This window comes from Sceloporus occidentalis, unplaced genomic scaffold, assembly GCF_023333645.1.
Source record: "Sceloporus occidentalis isolate IW3139 unplaced genomic scaffold, rSceOcc1.0.p SCAF_19, whole genome shotgun sequence".
NCBI lineage: Eukaryota > Metazoa > Chordata > Lepidosauria > Squamata > Phrynosomatidae > Sceloporus > Sceloporus occidentalis.
In genome coordinates, this window is record NW_028316999.1 from 14,060,001 (window position 1) to 14,080,794 (window position 20,794).

At 39.2% G+C, this 20,794-nt stretch overlaps 1 protein-coding gene across 1 annotated transcript in view; it reads right to left on the bottom strand.

Moving 5' to 3' along the window:
• Window positions 1-20,794, bottom strand: part of LOC149302479 (centrosomal protein of 162 kDa-like) — a 59,407-nt gene that overhangs the window by 2,074 nt on the left and 36,539 nt on the right. The window contains exons 18-25 of the mRNA XM_089482560.1: window positions 20,118-20,244; window positions 17,881-18,044; window positions 16,967-17,071; window positions 15,419-15,640; window positions 14,230-14,873; window positions 8,830-8,971; window positions 7,969-8,067; window positions 1,304-1,438 (exon numbers count right to left, since the gene is read on the bottom strand). Coding sequence (XP_089338686.1) covers window positions 1,304-1,438; window positions 7,969-8,067; window positions 8,830-8,971; window positions 14,230-14,873; window positions 15,419-15,640; window positions 16,967-17,071; window positions 17,881-18,044; window positions 20,118-20,244 — 1,638 coding nt within the window. The remainder of the gene's footprint in view (window positions 1-1,303; window positions 1,439-7,968; window positions 8,068-8,829; window positions 8,972-14,229; window positions 14,874-15,418; window positions 15,641-16,966; window positions 17,072-17,880; window positions 18,045-20,117; window positions 20,245-20,794) is intronic.

Here is a 20,794-nt window from a genome sequence, read left to right on the forward strand (position 1 = left end):
TTTTTTTGCATTATTATGACAAGAGAATTGTTAAGAATATTAATGTTTATTAAAATATGTTTGGACCTGCTTGGCTTAAGCGAAGAAAAATCACTGAGCTAGAATGGGCAATGTCTGTTTTCTAATGCAGCAGCTTATGTGTTTGATCTGAACGTGTATTAAGCTGTTTATGATAGTGTGAAAAATGTTTTGTGCATGAAATGTAATAATATTTTACTCTTTAATCTGTATAAAATCAGAAATTTCAGTTTGGAGCTGTGTTGTTATATTTGTTTGCCTTCTCCAATGTGTTTTAAATTTTGCATCAGACTATGTTAGATATCAATTAAAGAATGGGGTGTAAAAATGGCTGAACCTGAATTCTTAACCCCTTGATAACAGACAAGTATACTAGTTATAAAAGCTTGATCTTTAAGGGGTTAACAAAATTAAATATCCAATATACCCATACATTCAGGGATTTTAAAATACACCCTTTATATTCCTAATCATAACCCTGGACTGTGCGTTTAACCTTTATTAAACGTCTGAGTGTCCCTAGTCTGCTCTTTCTAGAGAGGTCATGGTGCATAATCATGCATACACTTGACCATGTATAGATTTAAAGTTCATTTGAATCCTTTTAAACTGTTGAGCAAACAGTGAAGTGACAAAAAGTGAAGGTTAATGCTTCACAATGATAGATCAAATGCTACATCTAGAGCACTCAATATTTGACCTTCTTCATCCATCCTTGGGTCATTATGTCTGTCTATAACATTTCAGCAATATTATTCATGGAGATACTTAATAAAATATATTTTGGGGGCTGGTTTTGCATGCCATGTTGTGCCATCAAGAATATTACCTGAATATAATACATCTGATGTTTAAGAGTACGCATTCTATATTTTGTATTCTGGTAAAATATATATAATAAAAAGGAATCACAATATTTTTTATTACATGAATATTTTTGCTGTGTTAAAACAGCTTCCAGGAATCAGCAAAGTTATTGTTTACATAGTATTTTATCTCTGGCTGATGCCTGTAGATTTCCCCCCACCTGCCTCATTCCTGCTCTTGAGACTACATTGCTTACTAGTTTCTATCAAGCTAAACTGAATAAATCACGTAAGAAGCAATGGCAAGATGGCACATGCTCTTTAGGGAATTATAAAAACTGGTATAAATGTATGACCATTCTTGTTATTAACTTTTACTATACAGTTTAAACTAAAGGGAATGATAAAAAAAAATAAAAAAATCATACGAGGCAAAAAAAAAAAAAAATCACAAAAATATACTACACATTTTTATTTACCTGCTGAAGTTCCTGTTCTCTTTGTGAATGTCTTAGTTCCATATGTTTAATTTTATTTTCCAGTTCCAAAAACTGTCTCATTTCAGGACTCTGACATTCCTTTGCCGCTTTAAATTCCTCGAAGAGTCTTGCCATCTTTATAAAACAAGAACAAAACCAAAGAACAAACAAAAATCATAAAAAAGATAAATGGCTATGTCATGATTAACTCATATAACGTAGTGGATGCATGGAAGGGTAACCCAGCAGAGGTGGTTAGTTTCTTTGTTTAAGCATTCAATGAGTTAATCTGAGGTTGATTTAATGTGTTTCTTTGTGAATGCCCTCTGTATCTGTTCTGGCTAGAGGTGTCATCTTCCCAAAGGACCCCTGTGGTGATTCATGGCCTAACAGATAAGGACCCTGAGTTATAGGAATTCCATTCCTATCTTAAGTGGGGGGTTTCCATCACCTTTACCCCACCATAACTTATTGGCACATCAAAGATGGGACCCGATTCTTGGGGATGGTGTCATATAATCAGTCATGTGGTCAGAGGGGCGTTTGCTTGCAAAAGTCTGATTTAGGGACAAAGCAGCGACCTCAAAGCAGAACTCCATGATATACTCTGATCGGAACAACATCGTAAGAAACCATCTGGACTTAAGGAGTTCCCACAGGCCTACTTATTGGAGAAACTCGTGAGTGAGGGTCCTGTGTTTAAGTCCCTTTGTTTTTAAGAACTGTTTGCTGTTTTACTTTTATTTTGTATGTCTTGTTTTTGTAATTCTGGCACTGTGTAATCTTTGTCTTTTTGTTATTAAAATATTCATAATCCAAGTCTGTCTTTGGGCTCTAGTATCGATATCCACAAACCCTAAGAGAGGATAACACGTTACCATATTGTTATTAAGTTTTACAGGATATATATATATGTTAGTTGCCCGGGGTGGGTTGATATATATATAGAGATAAAGGTTCTAATTCGGATTTCTCACGAATCCGGTATCAAAATCGTGAGTGGTGGCAGACTACCTGGGGGGATACAGGCAGGATTTGGGGGTTAATTTGGTGTAACTTATGCCTTGTTAAGGGGTGAAGTTTGTAAATCCAGAGGCCTGGTGCTATTAACCCCTTCACGCCCACGCCCTCCACACAGTCACGGCTTGGCAAGTAGTCCTGACCGTGACAGGCTACTTATAAAAAGTGGATATAAAAAGTCTACACATGCCTGTTAAAATGCCAGGTTCTTGTGATGTTAAAGAATGAGACAAAGATAAATCATGTCAGAACTTTTTCCACCTTTAATGTGACCAATTAACGTGAACAATTCAATTCCAAAACTAACTGAAATTTTTGAGAATTTTTGGGAAAATAAATAAAACCTTACCATAACCTGGTTGCATAAGTATCCACACCCTTAAACTAATACTTTGTTGAAGCACCTTTTGCTTTTATTACAGCAATCAGTCTATTAGCATGGCACATCTAGACGTGGCAATATTTGCCTACTCTTCTTTGCAAAAGCGCTCCAAATCTGTCAGATTGCGAGGACATCTCCTGTGCACAGCCCTCTTCAGATCACCCCACATATGTTCAATTGGATTCAGGTCTGGGCTCTGGCTGGGCCATTCCAAAACATTAATCTTCTTCTGGTGAAGCCATGATTTTGTGGATTTGGATGTGTGATTTGGGTCATTGTCATGCTGAAAGGTGAACTTCCTCTTCATCTTCCTAACAGATGCCTGAATGTTTTGTGACAAATATGCCAGATATTTAGAACTGCTCATAATTCCCTCCACCCTGACTAAGGCCCCGGTTCCAGCTGAAGAAAAACAGCCCCAAAGTATGATGCTGCCACCACCATGCTTCACTGTGGTGTTCTTTTGGTGATGTGCAGTGTTTTTGCGCCAAACATACTTTGGAATTATGGCCAAAAAGTTCAACCTTGGTTTCATCAGACCATAACACATTTTCCCACATGCTTTTGGGGGGCTGGATGTTTGTTTTTGCAAACTTCAGCCAGGCTTGGATATTTTTCTTTGTAAGAAAAGGCTTCTGTCTTGCCACCCTACCCCATAGCCCATTCATATGAAGAATACTGGAGATTGTTGTGACATGTAGCACACAGCTAGTACTTGCCAGAAATTCCTGCAGTTCCTTTAATGTTGCAGTAGGCCTCTTGTAAGCCTCCCTGACCAGTTTTCTTCTTGTCATTTCATCAGTTTTGGAGGGACGTCCAGTTCTTGGTAATGTCTCTGTTGTGCCATATTGTCTCCACTTGATGATGACTGTCTTCACTGTGTTCCATGGTATATGTAATGTTTTGGAAATTCTTTTGTACCCTTCCCCTGACTGATATCTTTTAACAATGAGGTCCCTCTGATGCTTTGGAAGCTCTCTGTGGACCATGGCTTCTGCTTTGAGATGCAACCAAGCAAATGTCAGGTAAATCCTACTAGAACAGCTGAACTTTATTTGTGATTAATCAGAGTCACTTTAAATGATGGCAGGTGTGTAATGACTTCTATTTAACATGAGTTTGAATGTGATTTATTTTTTTTAACACAGTTATAAGAGGGTGTGCACGCTTAGGCTAGGTTTCCACTTGGTTTTTTTATGCTAAAAACGCCCATAAAAACGCCAATAGCGCCACCTGGCGTTTTTTTGTGGAAAAACGCAGCAGCCAGATGTTAGCTGTTTTTCAATAGGAAATCGCAAAATGCCATTTCCACTTGGCGTTTTTCTGTCTGGCGTTTTTTCAGTCCTCTTTGGCGTTTTTCTGCTTTTTTGGGCTCTGTGGCAGTTTTTCAAAATCGCAGCATGTTCACACTCTGGCGTTTTTTCAAGGAAATCTTGGCGTTTTTCTCCAATAGAAGTCTATGGGAGAGAAAAAAAACGCCATGAAAAAGCCATGTGGGTTTATTGCCATGGCGTTTTTTATGGCGTTTTTTCCACAGTTACAATGCAGAGGATGGACCCAGTATCTGTGTGTCCTACGAGAAATAGGCTGAAAACAAACAGTTTCACACAAAACAAAGTCCTGGACTGGTTCATATTGAATTTTACACCATTTGGAACAAACATGCCATTACAAACAAACATTACCGACGCATCAACTGGATCCTGCGTGCCAAAAGCAACAGCAAACAATTTGCAGCATCATTTGGGGCCAATCTTCCTAGAGGAGCAGACATTCGGAATAAAGCATGCCTTACAAACCACAGAAAAGAGACAAAGGGGTCTACCAAGTAAATTACATCGGGGGCAGATACTTGCCATTTATCCTAATCCCTTTTAGCTGGGTGAAACTGCTAACTTGTAAAGGCTGGAAAAACTGCCTAAGGTCAAAAAAAGCAATTTCCACAGAAAGGCTAAAACGCCAGATAAAACTCCAGAAAAAAACGCCAAAACGCAGGAAAATGCAGTGGCAGTTTTCTTGGCGTTTTTCATCAAGAAAAAAAACGCAGGACAAAAACCCAAGTGGAAACCTAGCCTTATGCAAACAGGTTATTGTGAGTTGTTTTTTCCCCTAAAAGATTTCAGTTTGTTTTGGAATTGAATTGTTCACGTTATAGGTCACATAAAGGTGGAAAAAGTTCTGACATGATTTATCTTTGTCTCATTCTTTAACATCACAAGAACCTGGCATTTTAACATGGGTGTGTAGACTTTTTATATCCACTAACAATTTCCAGTGGCTTCACTATGAACATATACTTAGATGAAGGGCCTCACCGTTGACAACATGCTTATGTTTGAGCGCTGTTTCTGAGATGCTTTCTGTAACATGCAGATGAAGCTACTAAGGGTCCCTAAAATAACGCTAACCAGGGCAATCAGAAATTTTACAGTTATTTCTAATAAATATTTATCAGATAACTGAATTTACAAATGGGGTCACCTTACAATTACAAATATCTTGCACAATATTCAATTCCCTTCATTCTGAGCACTAGCCTGTCTGACAGATGACCTGGACACATTTATGCTCCAGTATACACTGAGCATTCCCATAAACTAACCTATGATGGCTCATTAATAAATAATCTAAAAATGAATGACAGAAGTTTTAACAACCAACTGGAGTACATGAATTACGATTAAAAGGACACTCCAGATATCTCCTTCTTGCCAAAGCAAATACTCACTATTTGCATAGCTGGCCAGCTCCAGCTCAGGCAAGAGCCACAGATGATCTAACTAGAAAGCAATGAGAGCACTTTCCAGCCACTAACTGCAGAGATGCAAGTCCTTTATTATTTTCCCCCTAACATAGTTCATAACATAGTAACATAGTTCATAAGGTTGAAAAAAGACCAAAGTCCATCAAGTTCAACCTATATACATATTGTGTCCCTACTGTGTTGATCCAGAGGAAGCCAAAAAAAACCCTTATGAAGCAGATGCCAATTGCCCCATACCAGGGGGAAAATTCCTTCCCGACTCCAAATATGGCAATCAGAATAAATCCCGGGATCAACGTTCTGTCCCTATTAATCTAATATCCATAACTTGTAATATTATTGCTTTCAAGAAACACGTCCAGGCTCCTTTTGAACTCTTTTATTGAGTTTACCATTACCATTTCCTTTGGCAGAGAGTTCCATAATCTCACCGCTCTTACTGTAAAGAACCCCCATCTGTGCTGGTGTAGAAACCTTCTTTCCTCCAGCCGTAGAGGACGTCCCCTTGTTATAGATACAGTCCTGGGTATAAATAGGTCCTGGGAGTGATCTCTGTACTGTCCCCTTATATATTTATACATAGTTATTAAGTCCCCCCTAAGCTGTCTTTTTTCTAAACTAAATAACCCTAATTCTGATAATCTTTCTGGGTACTGTAGTCCTCCCATTCCCCTTATTACTCTGGTTGCCCGTCTTTGAACCCTCTCCAGCTCCACTATATCTTTCTTGTACACTGGTGCCCAGTACTGTACACAGTATTCCATGTGTGGTCTGACTAGTGACTTGTACAGTGGTAGAATTATTTCCTTGCTGTGGGCATCTATGCCCCTTTTGATGCACCCCATGATTTTATTTGCCTTAGCAGCAGCTGCCTGACACTGGTCGCTACAGGTAAATATTATTTATAAAGTACTGGGGCTATATGGGAAACTAGAGTGTCCCTCTTTAACCCCTTAATGACAAAGCCCGTACATGTACGGGCTCAAAATGCATTGTTTTCAATGGGTTTAGGGACCGCCATTGTCCTTAAGGGGTTTAATTATACCACTGTACGTATATAGACAATTGTATCTTTCTGACGCAATACCCCCATTATTTGTAACAATGTTTTTCGACACATCAAGAACTGTACGGGTGAAAAGGTGATAACACCTTACAATGGAAACTGACCATGACCTCGGTTAAAAATGCAAACACTTGTGTCACAAGAGGACCAATGATTTAATATCATAAGGTGCATCAGGTACATGTTGCACTCACATATAGTATTATTATAGCAATAAATACAGCTAACTAATTGGCATTGGGGGACTGTTCCATTATCTTTTAGCATATAAACATGAAACTACATTGCAAATTACACTCAAAGTTCTGCATTTTCACAGCACAACTCATACCATGATTACCTTGTGTGGAACTTAATGTTATATTTTAGAATTGTAGGGTATTCTATGTCCTTGGTGTGTAAAAATTATGGTCAGACAGTCTTGTATAGAACCCAAGACATTTTGTGCCATTTTTTCAGGAAGGTCCCAAACATTTTGGGGTGTCTCATCTCCCCTACAAAGTAAAAAAAACATGTACAGAAACCCAACATTCGGTATATAGACAAAAGTCGGGGCGCATAGATATGTGGGAAAAAAATAGAACAAATATAGTGTAATAAGTTCGAACGAAAAAACAAAAATTAAGATATTTGTTGCACTCACAAGTGTACTTGAAAGTGATAGCTCGTCAAAAAATCCAGACTCTTTTCTGTCTTGGAACTTCTGTGTAGAAGATAGGAAACGAAATAGTGCAATAAAAATAGGTATTGTTTAATAAATATAGATTAAAAACTTACAAACAGATGGGCATAACATATAGGTTATGCGTAAAAGCAGTGTCCTTCACGAATGACAGATTGATTCTTGAATGACAGATTGATTCTTGAATTTCTCCTGAGGAAGCCGAGACAGAAATCGGCGAAACGCGTTGAGAAACTTTATAATTATCGAAATTTGGACTTTACAATGACTTGCTGATTACCCATTTACCTTCGTGAAGGACACTGCTTTTACGCATAACCTATATGTTATGCCCATCTGTTTGTAAGTTTTTAATCTATATTTATTAAATACCTATTTTTATTGCACTATTTCGTTTCCTATCTTCTACACAGAAGTTCCAAGACAGAAAAGAGTCTGGATTTTTTGACGAGCTATCACTTTCAAGTACACTTGTGAGTGCAACAAATATCTTAATTTTTGTTTTTTCGTTCGAACTTATTACACTATATTTGTTCTATTTTTTTCCCACATATCTATGCGCCCCGACTTTTGTCTATATACCGTTTGTTGTAACACTTATGAGGAGTGTTTGATCTACGGGAGCAGCAAGATCTGTAGGGTATTGTACATAATTTTTTATATTTTTTAAGACTTACCCACTCGTGAAGGGGTTTCTTTTTCCGTTTTATACAGAAACCCAACATTACCAGATTAGAAACTGTTGGTTTACCTCTTTCTGTAAAGCTTCCTCTCGAATGCGATAAACAGACAGAACTTCTCTATCCTTTTGGAGCTCAGTCACTTGGGTTTGAAGGTGTTTTATTAAGATCTAAGGGGAATATTTGAAGTCTTTTGTTGGTAAATTAGACAATTATCTATAATAACAAATGAATACACCCAGACAGCCCCACATCTACTAGATTGTAGCCTCATTTTATTTCTCTTCGTTGTTGCTTGTTTTTTTTTTAATTATTTTATTGCTTTTAACAAATTTATCCCTTTAATGACACTAATATATTGCTCAAAAAACTAAGTTGGGTTATGTATCAAACACATTTAAGGAATTTCACTCTGCCAATAAAGTCTACTGCTTTGATGGGAAGAACTAGACCATGAGTCTTACTTGCACAAGCTGTAATAAGGCTCATCAAAAATCAGGCCAAGAATTATATTAACTGCTATGGTGATTGCTTAGCTTCTATCACTTGACACAGAACTGGTCTTTACATACAGTAAGCCATAGAGTATCTGATGATATCTTACATCTATAAAAAGAGTTTTGACAAGGCCAATTTAATTTATGAAAAGTATTCATTAAAAGGATAAACTGATCAAAAACAAAGCAATTCACATCTAGGTACGTGGAACATTTTAAAATGGGTTGTGAAGGCCACAGTACCATAACTATGATACATAAGGACTGTTTTCTACTTATCAAATATTAAAATATCTGTCAAGCAAATTAACTATATATATTTCTATGACTGTGAACTTACATTTTTTTTAACCAGGCAGTATAGCAGTGCAGAGAAGAATTTACAGTCTGAATGAAACAAAACACTGCAGCTTTGGCAGAGATGAAAGTCTTTACCTCTTGTGTAGAAATGGTGTTACTAAGTTGCGCTGTTCTCGATGAGGAATGTTCTAATGCATGCTGGCATATGATCTTTTCCATCTCCCTCTGATGCGACTGTTTAAGTGTTGCTACTTTCTCATCTGCTTCTTCCTTTAACCTGGCATACAGCAAAATGATCAAAGCTCATAAGCGCAGTGAGGGTTAGCAATGGCTAAAGATGTGTAGGAAATAAAACACCAGCTTGTGAACCTACATCCTACATTTTCAATGTTGAGAAAAAAAAATATGTGGCTACCATATTCTTAACTACATAACCAACCAGTAGTTGACCCCACGGTAGTCCTTCTATGTACTTAAGTTACTTAAATTGTCAGAATTATGCAATTTACTTTAGGAGAGAGAACTCAAGGCTCATGGGTCCCTGCACAGAGAATTGTGGGCACACCTTCAATATTTGCTTACAAAAATGTTTGATCTCCATAAAGTGATGGCCTGTCATTTTCACAATGTCAACTGCTATTTCAATGTTATTTCATACTTCATTTGTTTTGCAAAATCAACTTATAACTCAATTATATTCCACATTGGCATTATCTACATTTTGCTTATATGAGATACCTTTCAGACCAATCAGGATTGAGCAGTGAAATATTGGCAGAGGGTCTGTATATTTAGAATACTGGCAATATCAACAGTGGTTTCTAATTCTAAACTAATGTCACAGTATACCTACACCATACCTGTATGAAGTGTATGGCAGCGTAAATGAAAACTCTGTGATTAGTATAGAGCATACAGAGACCACAAAGCCAGTTTATCCGATTGCACAAGCATAAATCCTACCACTCACTATACAAAAAATTAAGTACAAGAAAATAAACCTGTTACAACTCCCACAATTAACATGTTTAGAAGGCTTTATGATATGCACAGCTGAGTAAAAGAGAAATGTGGCAAATTTATAAATTAAAAAAGTTCAGAAATACATGGTCTGCGGCCTCTCCTCCATTCCTCCAATCGGGGAAGAGGGTGTGTGATGACACTTCGCCCCTTTGAAGTGTTTTGGGAGGCCTGGTTAACCCCTTAATGACAAGACTGTTTCTTTCTCGTAGTACATTTTGGGACAAAGGCTCTTTTAACATTTTATATTATATATTGTTTTTTTCAGGAAAACAGGGTTTTCTTGAGATACCATTACTACTATTTGTCCTGAGTTTAGAAATACCCAATGTTTTCATGTTTTTTTGCTTTTTTCTGCACATTATGGGGCAATAAGTACAAGTAGTGTTTTCCTATTTCAAAACCATTTTCCCCCCAAAGCTGGTCATTCTGCCCCATGTGCTATTTCAGGTATCTTTGAAGACAGCCGATGCAATTTACCCCATCAAATCCTATATTTTTGAAAACCAGACACCCCAAGGTATTTCAAATGCTAGTATTTTAACCCTTTCAACGCACTAATTCTACCACCAGCCTTTGTCAAACTTTATGGTAGTAAAACATTTTGTATTTTTTCCACATACATACTTCAGGTATGAATTTACCGCTCCTGGTATATGTCCTGCCAAACAACACCCCTATTCAGCAACATCTCCTGAGCACAGTGATACCCCACATGCATGGGTTTGTTGGGAGGCAAAAGACCACCTTTGTGAGGTGTGTATTTTTTTGCCATTTGGACATCTGGTCAGTCTATGCCCACGTCCCATATTTGGGACATATTTGAAGCCAGCCAATTCAATTTACCCCATCAAATCATACATTTTTTAAAACTAAGCACCCTATGGGCATTTATAATGCCAATATTTTAACTCTTTCCACGCGGGAATTTTTGTGACGATATAGCGCGAATTGTAGGACTTGCTCGTAAAAAAACTTTATATATATATCTATATAAATATGTATGTACCGTATTTGCTCAATTATAAGACGACCCTGATTATAAGACGACCCCCCAAAATCTGAATATTAATTTATGAACAAAGAAAAAGCCTGAACATAAGACGACCCTATAAGAAAAAAGTTTTACCAGTAAATGTTAATTCATGTAAACTATGTGAACAATTGTTTGTTAATAAAAGCTATGATTGAGAGAAATATTTTGTTTTTATTTCCTTTTTTTAACCTGCCCCCCCCAGTTATGCACATCTGCCCCCAGGCTTATAGGGAGATATAGGGCATTTCTGGCGGCAGAGTGGCATTAATGGGGGTTAAAAGGCATTTCACAGAGCACTCTGCCTCCAGAAATGCCTTATGCCCCCCATTCAACACTCCCTCCCCCTCCCTCCTCCAAACGTACCGGTGCTTCTGAGTCCCCCGGTGCTTAGTCCGGGCAGCGTGTAGAGCTCTACGCGATTCGCGTAGACAACTTCCGCTCTAAGCGAATCGCGTAGAGCTCTACACGCTGCCCGGACTAAGCACCGGTAAATTGGGGGGGCATACACAGGAGGATCCAGGGCCCCTGCATCTGAGTCCCCGGTGCTTAGTCCGGGCAGCGTGTAGAGCTCTACGCAAATCGAGTAGAACGCTACACGCTGCCCGGACTAAGCACCGGGGACTCAGATGCAGGGGCCATGGATCCTCCGGTGTATATATATATATATATATATATATATATATATATATATATATATATATATATATATATATATATATACATATACATATACATATATACACACACACACACACACACACACATATACATATATATATATATGCCCTTTTTGGTGACAGTGGGTAATTATTTTTACGTTACCATATTTAAAAAAAAAAATTGTTAACTAATCACACTGATTAGTGAGCTGGGCTCCATTGACCTTGCATGGTTCAATGGAGTACCTGTCTGGATAGACCCTCTGGTAACTCATTTATTTTTCTGTATCTTGTGAGTGGCGTCATTTACATGATGGCGCTTGTGGTCACTCTTCGGAGCAATCAAAAGTAGGGCTGCAACAACTAATCGATAAAATTGATAATCGATAATGAAAATCGTTGCCAACGAGCAAATGCTCTGAAAAATACCCCTCATTATATAATCCGTTTCAGTGACTCACAGCAGCAGTTTCTACTTACCTGTCCCTCCCTGTAATCACTGTGACAACTGGCCCCGCCCCCTTCCTTCTCCCAGAACCACATGGCTGTGACACTCATCTAACTAAGTATAAAATTAATATTTGGGCTGCTGAAAGGGAAGGTGGGGGTTAATTTAGGGGAAATTATGTTTAATGGGGTTTTTAGGGTTAATTTAGGGCTGCTATGGTTAATGGGGTGTTTAGGGTTAATTTAGGGGCAGCTGTGGTTAATGGGGTGTTTAGGGTTAATTTAGGGGCAGTTGTGGTTGATGGGGTCTTTAGGGTTAATTTAGGGGATGCTGTGGTTAGTGGGGTGTTTAGGGTTAATTTAGGGGCAGTTATGGTTAATGGGGTGTTTAGGGTTAATTTAGGGGCAGTTGTGGTTGATGGGGTGTTTAGGGTTAATTTAGGATAGTTGAGGTTGATGGGGTATTTAGGGGTAGTTACGGTTAATGGGGTGTTTAGGGTTAATTTAATGATGAGGACTGAGGGTTAATTTAATAAACTTTATAAAGTTAACTTAAGGTGCAGTTAGAGATAAAGGGGGGCAAACCAAGGGGAATCTAAATCCTGGGGGCAGTGAAGATTAACCCAATACTTATTTATAAAAGTATGGTGTCAGTGTGCTGTGAACGGGTCTGTGACTCTATGAGGGGACTATGAGATATCTGGGGGGTATAAGGTATATCTGGGGAGGACAGAGAGACATATCTGGGGGTATAAGGCATATGTGGGGAGGGCAGTGTGGCATGTCTGGGGAGGATGGAGTGGTGTATAAGGCATATCTGGGGCCACAGTGGCATATCTGGGGGTAGAGTGGAGTGGCATATGTGGGGAGGGCATGTCTGGGGAGGATGGAGTGGTGTATCAGGGGGTATAAGGCATATCAGGGGCCACAGTGGCATATATAAGAAATGCATTTTATCTAAGTTTTTTTTATTCTGCTGTTTGTATTTAACATAATTTGTTTATTAAATTATTTTAAATAAATGAAAAATTTACATTCATTTTTTTATCCGATTAATCGACAAAATAATCGGCCAACTAATCGATTATGAAAATAATCGTTAGTTGCAGCCCTAATCACAAGGCTATCGGGGTTGTGTTGCTACATGCCTCGATGTGGAGGCATGTCAGCAACACCGATTATGCTTAGGAAGCGATTGCCAATCACTTCCTAAGCTGTTTTAGGAATTTAAGAAATTTCCATTAATGAATCTGTTGTGTCATAACTGAACATTAACTACAAATAGATGTTATAATTCATGGGTATTACCGTATTTGCTTGATTATAAGCCGACCCTGATTATAAGATGACCCCCAAAATTTGATTTTAATCTAAAAAAAGAAGAAAGAAAATGCCTGAATATAAGACTATCCTATAACAAAAAAGTTTTATTAGTAAATATTAATTCACATGTAAACTGGTTTTTTTTTATATTTAATAAAAACTATCATTTGCATGTTTTGTTTTTGTTTCCTTTTATTTGCCAACTTGCCTCTCTAGTTACGCACATCTGCCCCACGGCTTGCTACTCTGCCCCCTATATGCCAATCTGCCCCCCTGATATGGCTTATACCTCCCCTATTTACCACTCTTTCCCCCAGATATGCCTTATCCTCCCCTATATGCCCACCCCGACTTACCGATGCATCCCTAGACTTGTCCACTGTGCTCCAGAATCCCTGGTGTCAAGTGGGGGCAGCTGGTGGACATCTGCGCAATGCATGCAGGCAACCTCTGCTGCTACCCGGGTCTTCTCTGACTGAGCTCTGGAAGATCATGTCACGCCGGTGCTCCGTCATAGAAGCCCCGGTGGAAGTGTCGGGTAGCAGCGGAGGTTCTCTGCGCGCATCGTGTAGACGTTCAAAGGCTGCCAGAGAGGAGGATCCAAGTCACCTGCAACTCTGCAGGGGATTCTCCTCTCTGGCAGCCGGGGAAGGTATGCAACCTCCGCTGATGCTGGCGAGTACTTCCGCCGGGGCTTCTATAGTGGAGCAACGGAAGGTCATGTCACGCCGGCGCTACATCATAGAAGCCCCGGCAGCAGAGGAGGTTGAATGCGCGCACCGTGCAGACGTCCAACAGCTGCCAAAGAGGAGCATGTAGGGTCCCCTGCAGCGCTGCGGGGATCTGGATCTTAGACATCTATTTGCATGTGCTCTGAAAAAACCCTCGTCTTATAATCAAGCAAATATGGTAGTTTACAATACACATTTGGAGGACACTGGAAAGACATTTTCTTATAATACGAGTTTAAATTCAAAATAAATTTTTTTCTTATATTTTACAATTGAAATCAAATGAAAAACACAATGTCATAAGGAACACTGTTATTACCTCTGCATGGTGTGTTCCACATGAGACAATGACTTTTGGAAACTGGTCTTCTGTTCCTTCACCTCTAAAGACAGTCTTTGTACTTCAGATTTTAGTCTGTCATTTTCTTGTTGAATGTCAGATATATGAGAATCAGCAAATGTTCCCGGATGGTATAACTTCTCATCCATAGTTCCACGAAAAGTCTCTACCGTGCTACTCTTATTTAGGGACACACTATGTATTTTGCCCTTATCCAGTTCTTTTTTATTTTTTATTTTATCTAAAGATAGCATAGTCATCCTTTCTTTCTGAAGTCTCTCTACGGTTTTTGAAAGCTCTTGAACCTCTAGACGTTTAGCAATCAGTTCATGGTTGAGTTTTGCCAGTCTGGCTGCCGCAGAGGCCTTGTCTAACTGACTGTTAAAAGAAGCACAATGTTCATTTGTCCTTGCTTTGCTTTCTAAAACGCTATTTTTTTCCTTAAGAACATCTATTTCTTTTTGAAGGCCTGTTACTGTGGCTTGGTGAGCCTCTTTATAAATAGAAAGTTCTTGTTCAAGGGCTTTTAGTTTTGTTGTGTTGTTCAACTCCTTCGGTGGATCATTCTTGAGGCTTTGACAGAGCAAGCCCTCCAGCTCATTTATCCGATTCTCATATTGAATCTAAACAGAAATTACAAAACATCTAACTATATCAGTATATTGGTTAACAGTGATACTTAAACAACCCATTAGCTAAATTAAGGTAAAATGGCTTTCCACCAAATTAGTTTAAGCCTTCCTTTAATGAGTTTTAATGAGTAATCCTCTATTGAGATCACATAGAGTCCCATTCACAGTGTCTTGCAAAAGCATGCAGACATTTTACCAATCCTCTCATATTACTAAATTCCAAATGGTATATTTAAATGTATTTTGTAAATTCTGAAACAATGGGACTCAAAATTAACCAATTGGGGGAAACACAGTGCATTCACATTGTATAATGAAGTCCTATAAACCTGTTTCTTTCCATCTAAAATTGGTAGTTAGTTGTCAGAATAAATAGATTTACAGCATACTCTTATGTGCTTTATTATGTAACAACCACCACGGTTCACATTGCACCATCTCATTAATCTCTCTATGAAACACCTTATCATATAACCAGATCCTACAGATTATGCCAGGCTACACAAATTAGGTTTTTAAGAGAACAAGCAGGCTACCTTGATTTTTTGGAATTGCTGTTCCATGCTCCTCAAACTTTTCTTAGCTTCTTCATCTTTATTTTCAAGAGCAGCTTCTAACTTCTGGATTCTTTTCTCTAAGAATACAACTGTATTGCTTTTGCCTTCTGTTTCAGTAGCAGATGCAGCTGCAGCTGCATATATCAGTGCAGGTATAGAGTTTGGGTGTCTTCGTTTAATAATTGCTTCCATTTCTTTAACCTATTCAACATACAACCTGGCATTAGAACAGCCCTGTGATTAAATCAAGGATGTCATTTTGTAAAGAATGTAATAAGAAGAGTAAGCAGGGTATTTGGAAACCATAGTGTTTTGCTTTTTTGAAAGTATGACAACACTGGTCTTTTTAGCGGTGTATGCATCTGCAAAGACTTGGCGACTTAAAAAACAGTTAACAAAACCAGTAAGGCACATTTTCAGCTTCATAGAGCAGTCCACAATGTACTTTGCGCTGAACTTCGGTAGGGTCCTTTGTGCAGATGAAACATCTCTATTTCAGCGAGGGAGTAAAGCAAAATTGGTGAGGGCTTATATAGGACATGTGCTATGTAACGTGAACTATATCCTGTAAACTGCCTCACCCTAAAGTGTTGGGGTATATATAAATCTGTGCTGGCTTTCCCCTTAGTAGGTTGTAGAAAGAATATAGTTCACCTATCACTGCAGTCACTGATCTATCGTATAAGGAAAACATATGCCACGTAAACCTAAAAGAATTAGGTCCTCAACTGAAACGTGTACAGAAAAACTAAACAGATTTTCATATGATAGGTGTGAGTAATCAATCATTGGTAACAAAAACATGTAGGCGAAACATAATGAAGGCTAGCTTGCTACGGGAACGACCAAAATATGCAGTTAGGATCATCTACATTTACACAGTTGTAAGTAGAGTGATCACATATACTAACCTATAACACATTCTGTAGGAAGGATTGCATACACATTTAAATAAATGGGGAAGAAAAGAGGACAAAAAGCATGTTCTTTATTTTATTAAACAGCTAAATGGCTAATCAGTGACAGAATGAGTTAAGGCTATGAAATCATTATCAACAGGGCCGACCAGACAATGGAGCCGAGTGGGGCAATTGCCCCAGGCGGCACTATTGAAGGGGCGGCACTTTGCCGCCCCAAGCCCCCTTTTTTTTTTTTTTTTAAAGGCGAAAGAGAGAGAAAAGGGCGCCGAGTGGTCAGTACCCGCTCGGCGTCCCTCTCTCTCTCCATTACAAGCCAGCACCGAGACCGAACAGGGAGACTCGGCGCAGGACTGCTGAAAGGTAAGTACAAGGGGGGGGAAAGGGTAGATAATAGGGAGGGAGAGGAAGGGTAGATAATGGGGGGGGGCGGCAGGGAGAGGAAGGGTAGATAAGGGGGGGGGGCGGCATTTTAAAATTCGCCCCAGGCAGCATTTTGCCTTGGGCCGGCCCTGATTATCAAACTCCCAGTGGTTTGTATAGCATAAAGGTGCATTTCAATTTCAAATGCTACCAACTTGCATATTTGTAAATGTTGATAAAATCCCACCTGACGTTCAAGATCTTGAATCCGTTTGGCATCTGCAGCCCTGTCCTTCAGACGAGTTTGTTGTTGTGCAGATGGATTACCGGCTTGATGTCTGAGCCTTTCCACCTGTGGCACAGTAGTTTAATTAAAGAGACAAGGGAACAGCAACAAGGAATGTTTACAAAATTGGTGTAGTTATAAGTTGTGTAGTTATAAATTATTTTTCAGCTACTTTAGTTACTAAGGCAGGCTACTAATGCATACATTAAGCTCAGCACCGTAAAAATGGATGACAATTAGCTCTGCTACATTGGATATCAACCAGGACCGGGAATGAAAAGCATCACTGGGAACATTTGGACACCAGCCCCATATATTTTATTGCGTCAGCGAGCTAATGTGCCCACTTGCAAGACCAGGGAGGTAAGTAGAAACCACAGGGCCCCAGAGTGAAAATTGCCGAACAACACCTCAATTTTACAAGCAACATACCCCACAGTTCCACCTTTGCCCCAAACAGCTTGTCTGTCTCATCTTTGCTACAAGCAACTCAGTGCCCCCAAACAGCCTGCATGTGACATCTCTGCCCTTGTGAAGCAGCCTGCATGTGCCACCTTTGGCGGCTGTCGAACCGCATGGACATCAGCACGGCCCTGGTGCCAGTGTAGCCCTAATATCAACAAGGCATTTTACGATTTGTTCAGACATAGGAGGTGTTTCACAGGTTAGGATTTTAAATCTACATAGGTCATACAGGTAGCCCCCTGTAACAGGGTTCTTGTTACACACAAATACTATTTGCCAACAATATAGTATACTTTTTTTTACCCAAGCAAACAATGCAATAACCTAATCGGAAGGAACATACCCCACCTAATCTAAACAGTGCATTATGATTAGACACAAATGTATATTACAATTATGCCAGTACCAACCTGCAGATTTAGGTTCTCTATTTGATCATATGCATCTCTGAGTCTCCCAGCATCCTTATCTAAGAGTTCCTGGTTCTCTGCAAACCACTGCAATTTTTTGTTCAGCTGGTTAATTTCTTGTTTATAAGTCTCTTCCATAATCTTCATTTCATATGATTTATCACCTACAAATTAATTTAAGGGCACAAATGTTATGTTCACATATGTCAATCCTTTTGCAAGATGTGAAGATTACTTAGTAATGCCATAAATGGTCACACAAGCTTGCATCAGTATGATTTCACTTTGACATTGTACAGTACATTGTTAAAGCATTTATCTAAATAGCCTGCATTTTTAACAGCACAGGGAACAGCACAACTGTTTTTACTAGCATCAAAATAAAAACATGGTTTCGAAAATACTGATGCTGATGCATTGTCAATGAACCCACATCAAGTGGACACCACAGATTTCTATGGGGCCCAGTGAAGTTAATAAAGGACAGAATGCCAGTGGGAACCGCTGGTACGCAGAAAACAAATACACACAGCTGCTCAAGCAGTAGCCATTTTATATAATACGAAACCATCGAGCATGGATAACTTTTAATTTTTTGTGTGGGATTTTTTTCCTCTTAGTGTCTAGGTATACGTTTCTTACTTTATTTTTTGGATGGCCCTTACCGTTGAGTTGAAAATGAAGACTTCATGGATTATCACTGGATGAGGTAGTTAAAAAAAATAATCCACACAGGTTGGCACAATTTGAGTACCAAGGGTGTTTTACTGTCCACACTTCTGGCACTCAACCTTGAGGATATAATGAATCTATCAGCTTACATACAACTCATGCAAATTCACTGCTGCAAACTCACATATTTTACCAACTCGCGGTTTAGCAAAAAGACACAAACGAGTTGAAATCACAACTATCCAGTCAACCCTCCCTTTAGTGAACAAGCCCCACTTGTGCCTTAGTAACACTGTATTTCAGTTAGGACTCCCCTCAATGGGAAGCTTTGATGCAACTTTTGAGCTTATGCGCGTTGGTAAAAAACAGTACTAAAGCCTAACATATGTACTGTATTTTTATTAGGAATAAAAGAAAAAGACTGAATATATGTAAACAATTTTTTTTAATAAAAGCTATGATTGAGAAAAACATTTTTTTTTGTTTTTATTTCATTTTATTTTCCAAACCTGCCCCCCAGTTATGCACATCTGCCCCCAGGCTTGCCACTCTGCCCCAGAAATGCCTTATACCCCCTATATGCCACTCTGGTATTTAGGGGGTTAAAAGGCATATTATGGGGCAGAGTGGCATATAGAGAGGTATAAGGCATTTCTGTAGGCAGAGTGGCGTATAGAGGGTTAAAAGGCATTTCTGGAGACAGAGTGGCATTGAGGGGGTTAAAAGGCATATCATAGAGCATTCTGTCTACAGAAATGCCTTATGCCCCCCACTTAACACCCCCCCAAACGTATCGGTGCTTCTGACTCCCCGGTGTGTTGTCCAGGCAGCGGGTAGATGTCTACGCGATTCGTGTAGGCAACTTCGTTGCAGCCTGAAGGAGGTGCGGTTAGCAGCGGGGGTTGTCTGCGTCCATCCCGCATACACCCTCCAACTGTCAGACAGAATTCCCCGCAGCAGGGAACTCGGATCTCTGACAGTCGGGGAAGGTCTGACTGCAGCGCTGCGGGGTATCTGGATCTTAGTCTCATAGTCAGACATCTATTTGTGGTCTGATTATATAAGACCCCGATTATAAGACAAGGGGTATTTTTCAAAGCATTTACTCTGAAAAAAAAACTCGTCTTATAATCGAGCAAATACGGTATTTGTTAGTTTGGATTTCGGCGCTTTTGTGGTTGTTGTTTGTTTATTCAATTACATTGTCTTGTTTTTGGATTCAGTAAGGAATATGTATAGGAGATAGTGTTAAGTTACAGACCACTTTCAATTAATTCTCAGATCAAATTAACCAAGTTACTTCTTTAGTTCTATAGTAAGAGAATAACACAATGTGAAATTCTTCAGTCTGTGGATGTATTTAATGAGAAATTAACAATAATAAATGATTTATCTTTGTCTCATTCTTTAACATCACAAGAACCTGGCATTTTAACAGGGTTGTGTAGACTTTTTATATCCACTGTATATAGATATATATTTATACATATGATTTGATATATTCATACTACTTATTCCAACATTTGTATGTACCTTGCATCTTGTGCATTGTGGCACTGAATTACCTGAAGTGTGACTGAGCTGATCTTTCGCAAGATCCCGCTGCTTCCTCATCTGAGCCAAATCCACTTCTAAAGCCTGCTTCTCTTGCTTGTGCCTGGAAATCTCATCAAGGAAAGCGGTTTCTCTTTTCTTTAGTTTTTTTTAGAAGAGGGAGAAGCTAAGTTAGAAGCATACTCACAATTCATGTTATGCATGGCAATGATAACGGCATGAAGTCTAGGTATACGTGGAAGTCTAATGAAAGAATCTGGGTTTCCCGGAGGCCAGGAGAACGCTACCTACTGTAAAGTTTTGTAGAGTAGGGATAAGAGTGCTCCAGCATAACTGTGGCCCTGTGCATAAAGCAAGTTTTACGAAAGGCTCCATGCCCTGGGCCTAGGAGCCAGCCTCCTCCCTACAGAATATGGGTCCTGGCCTTGGAATGGGTTCTGTTTTTGGGCAGGTGGCCCACTGGGACTACTTCTCCCCCTGGTACAGAGTGCCACATTTTACCAAATTACAGACACTTTACAGCAGGCATGTCCAAAGTCCGTCTTGAGGGCCAATTGCGGCCCGCATTCCGGACTGATAAGGCCCCCCAGATAAGTTGCCCAAATATGGATCTGGTTTTTTGATATTAAAGGCAGAGTGATTTAACACCTGTTTAGATTTGTCACAAAAGTCACAAAATGAAAAGTAT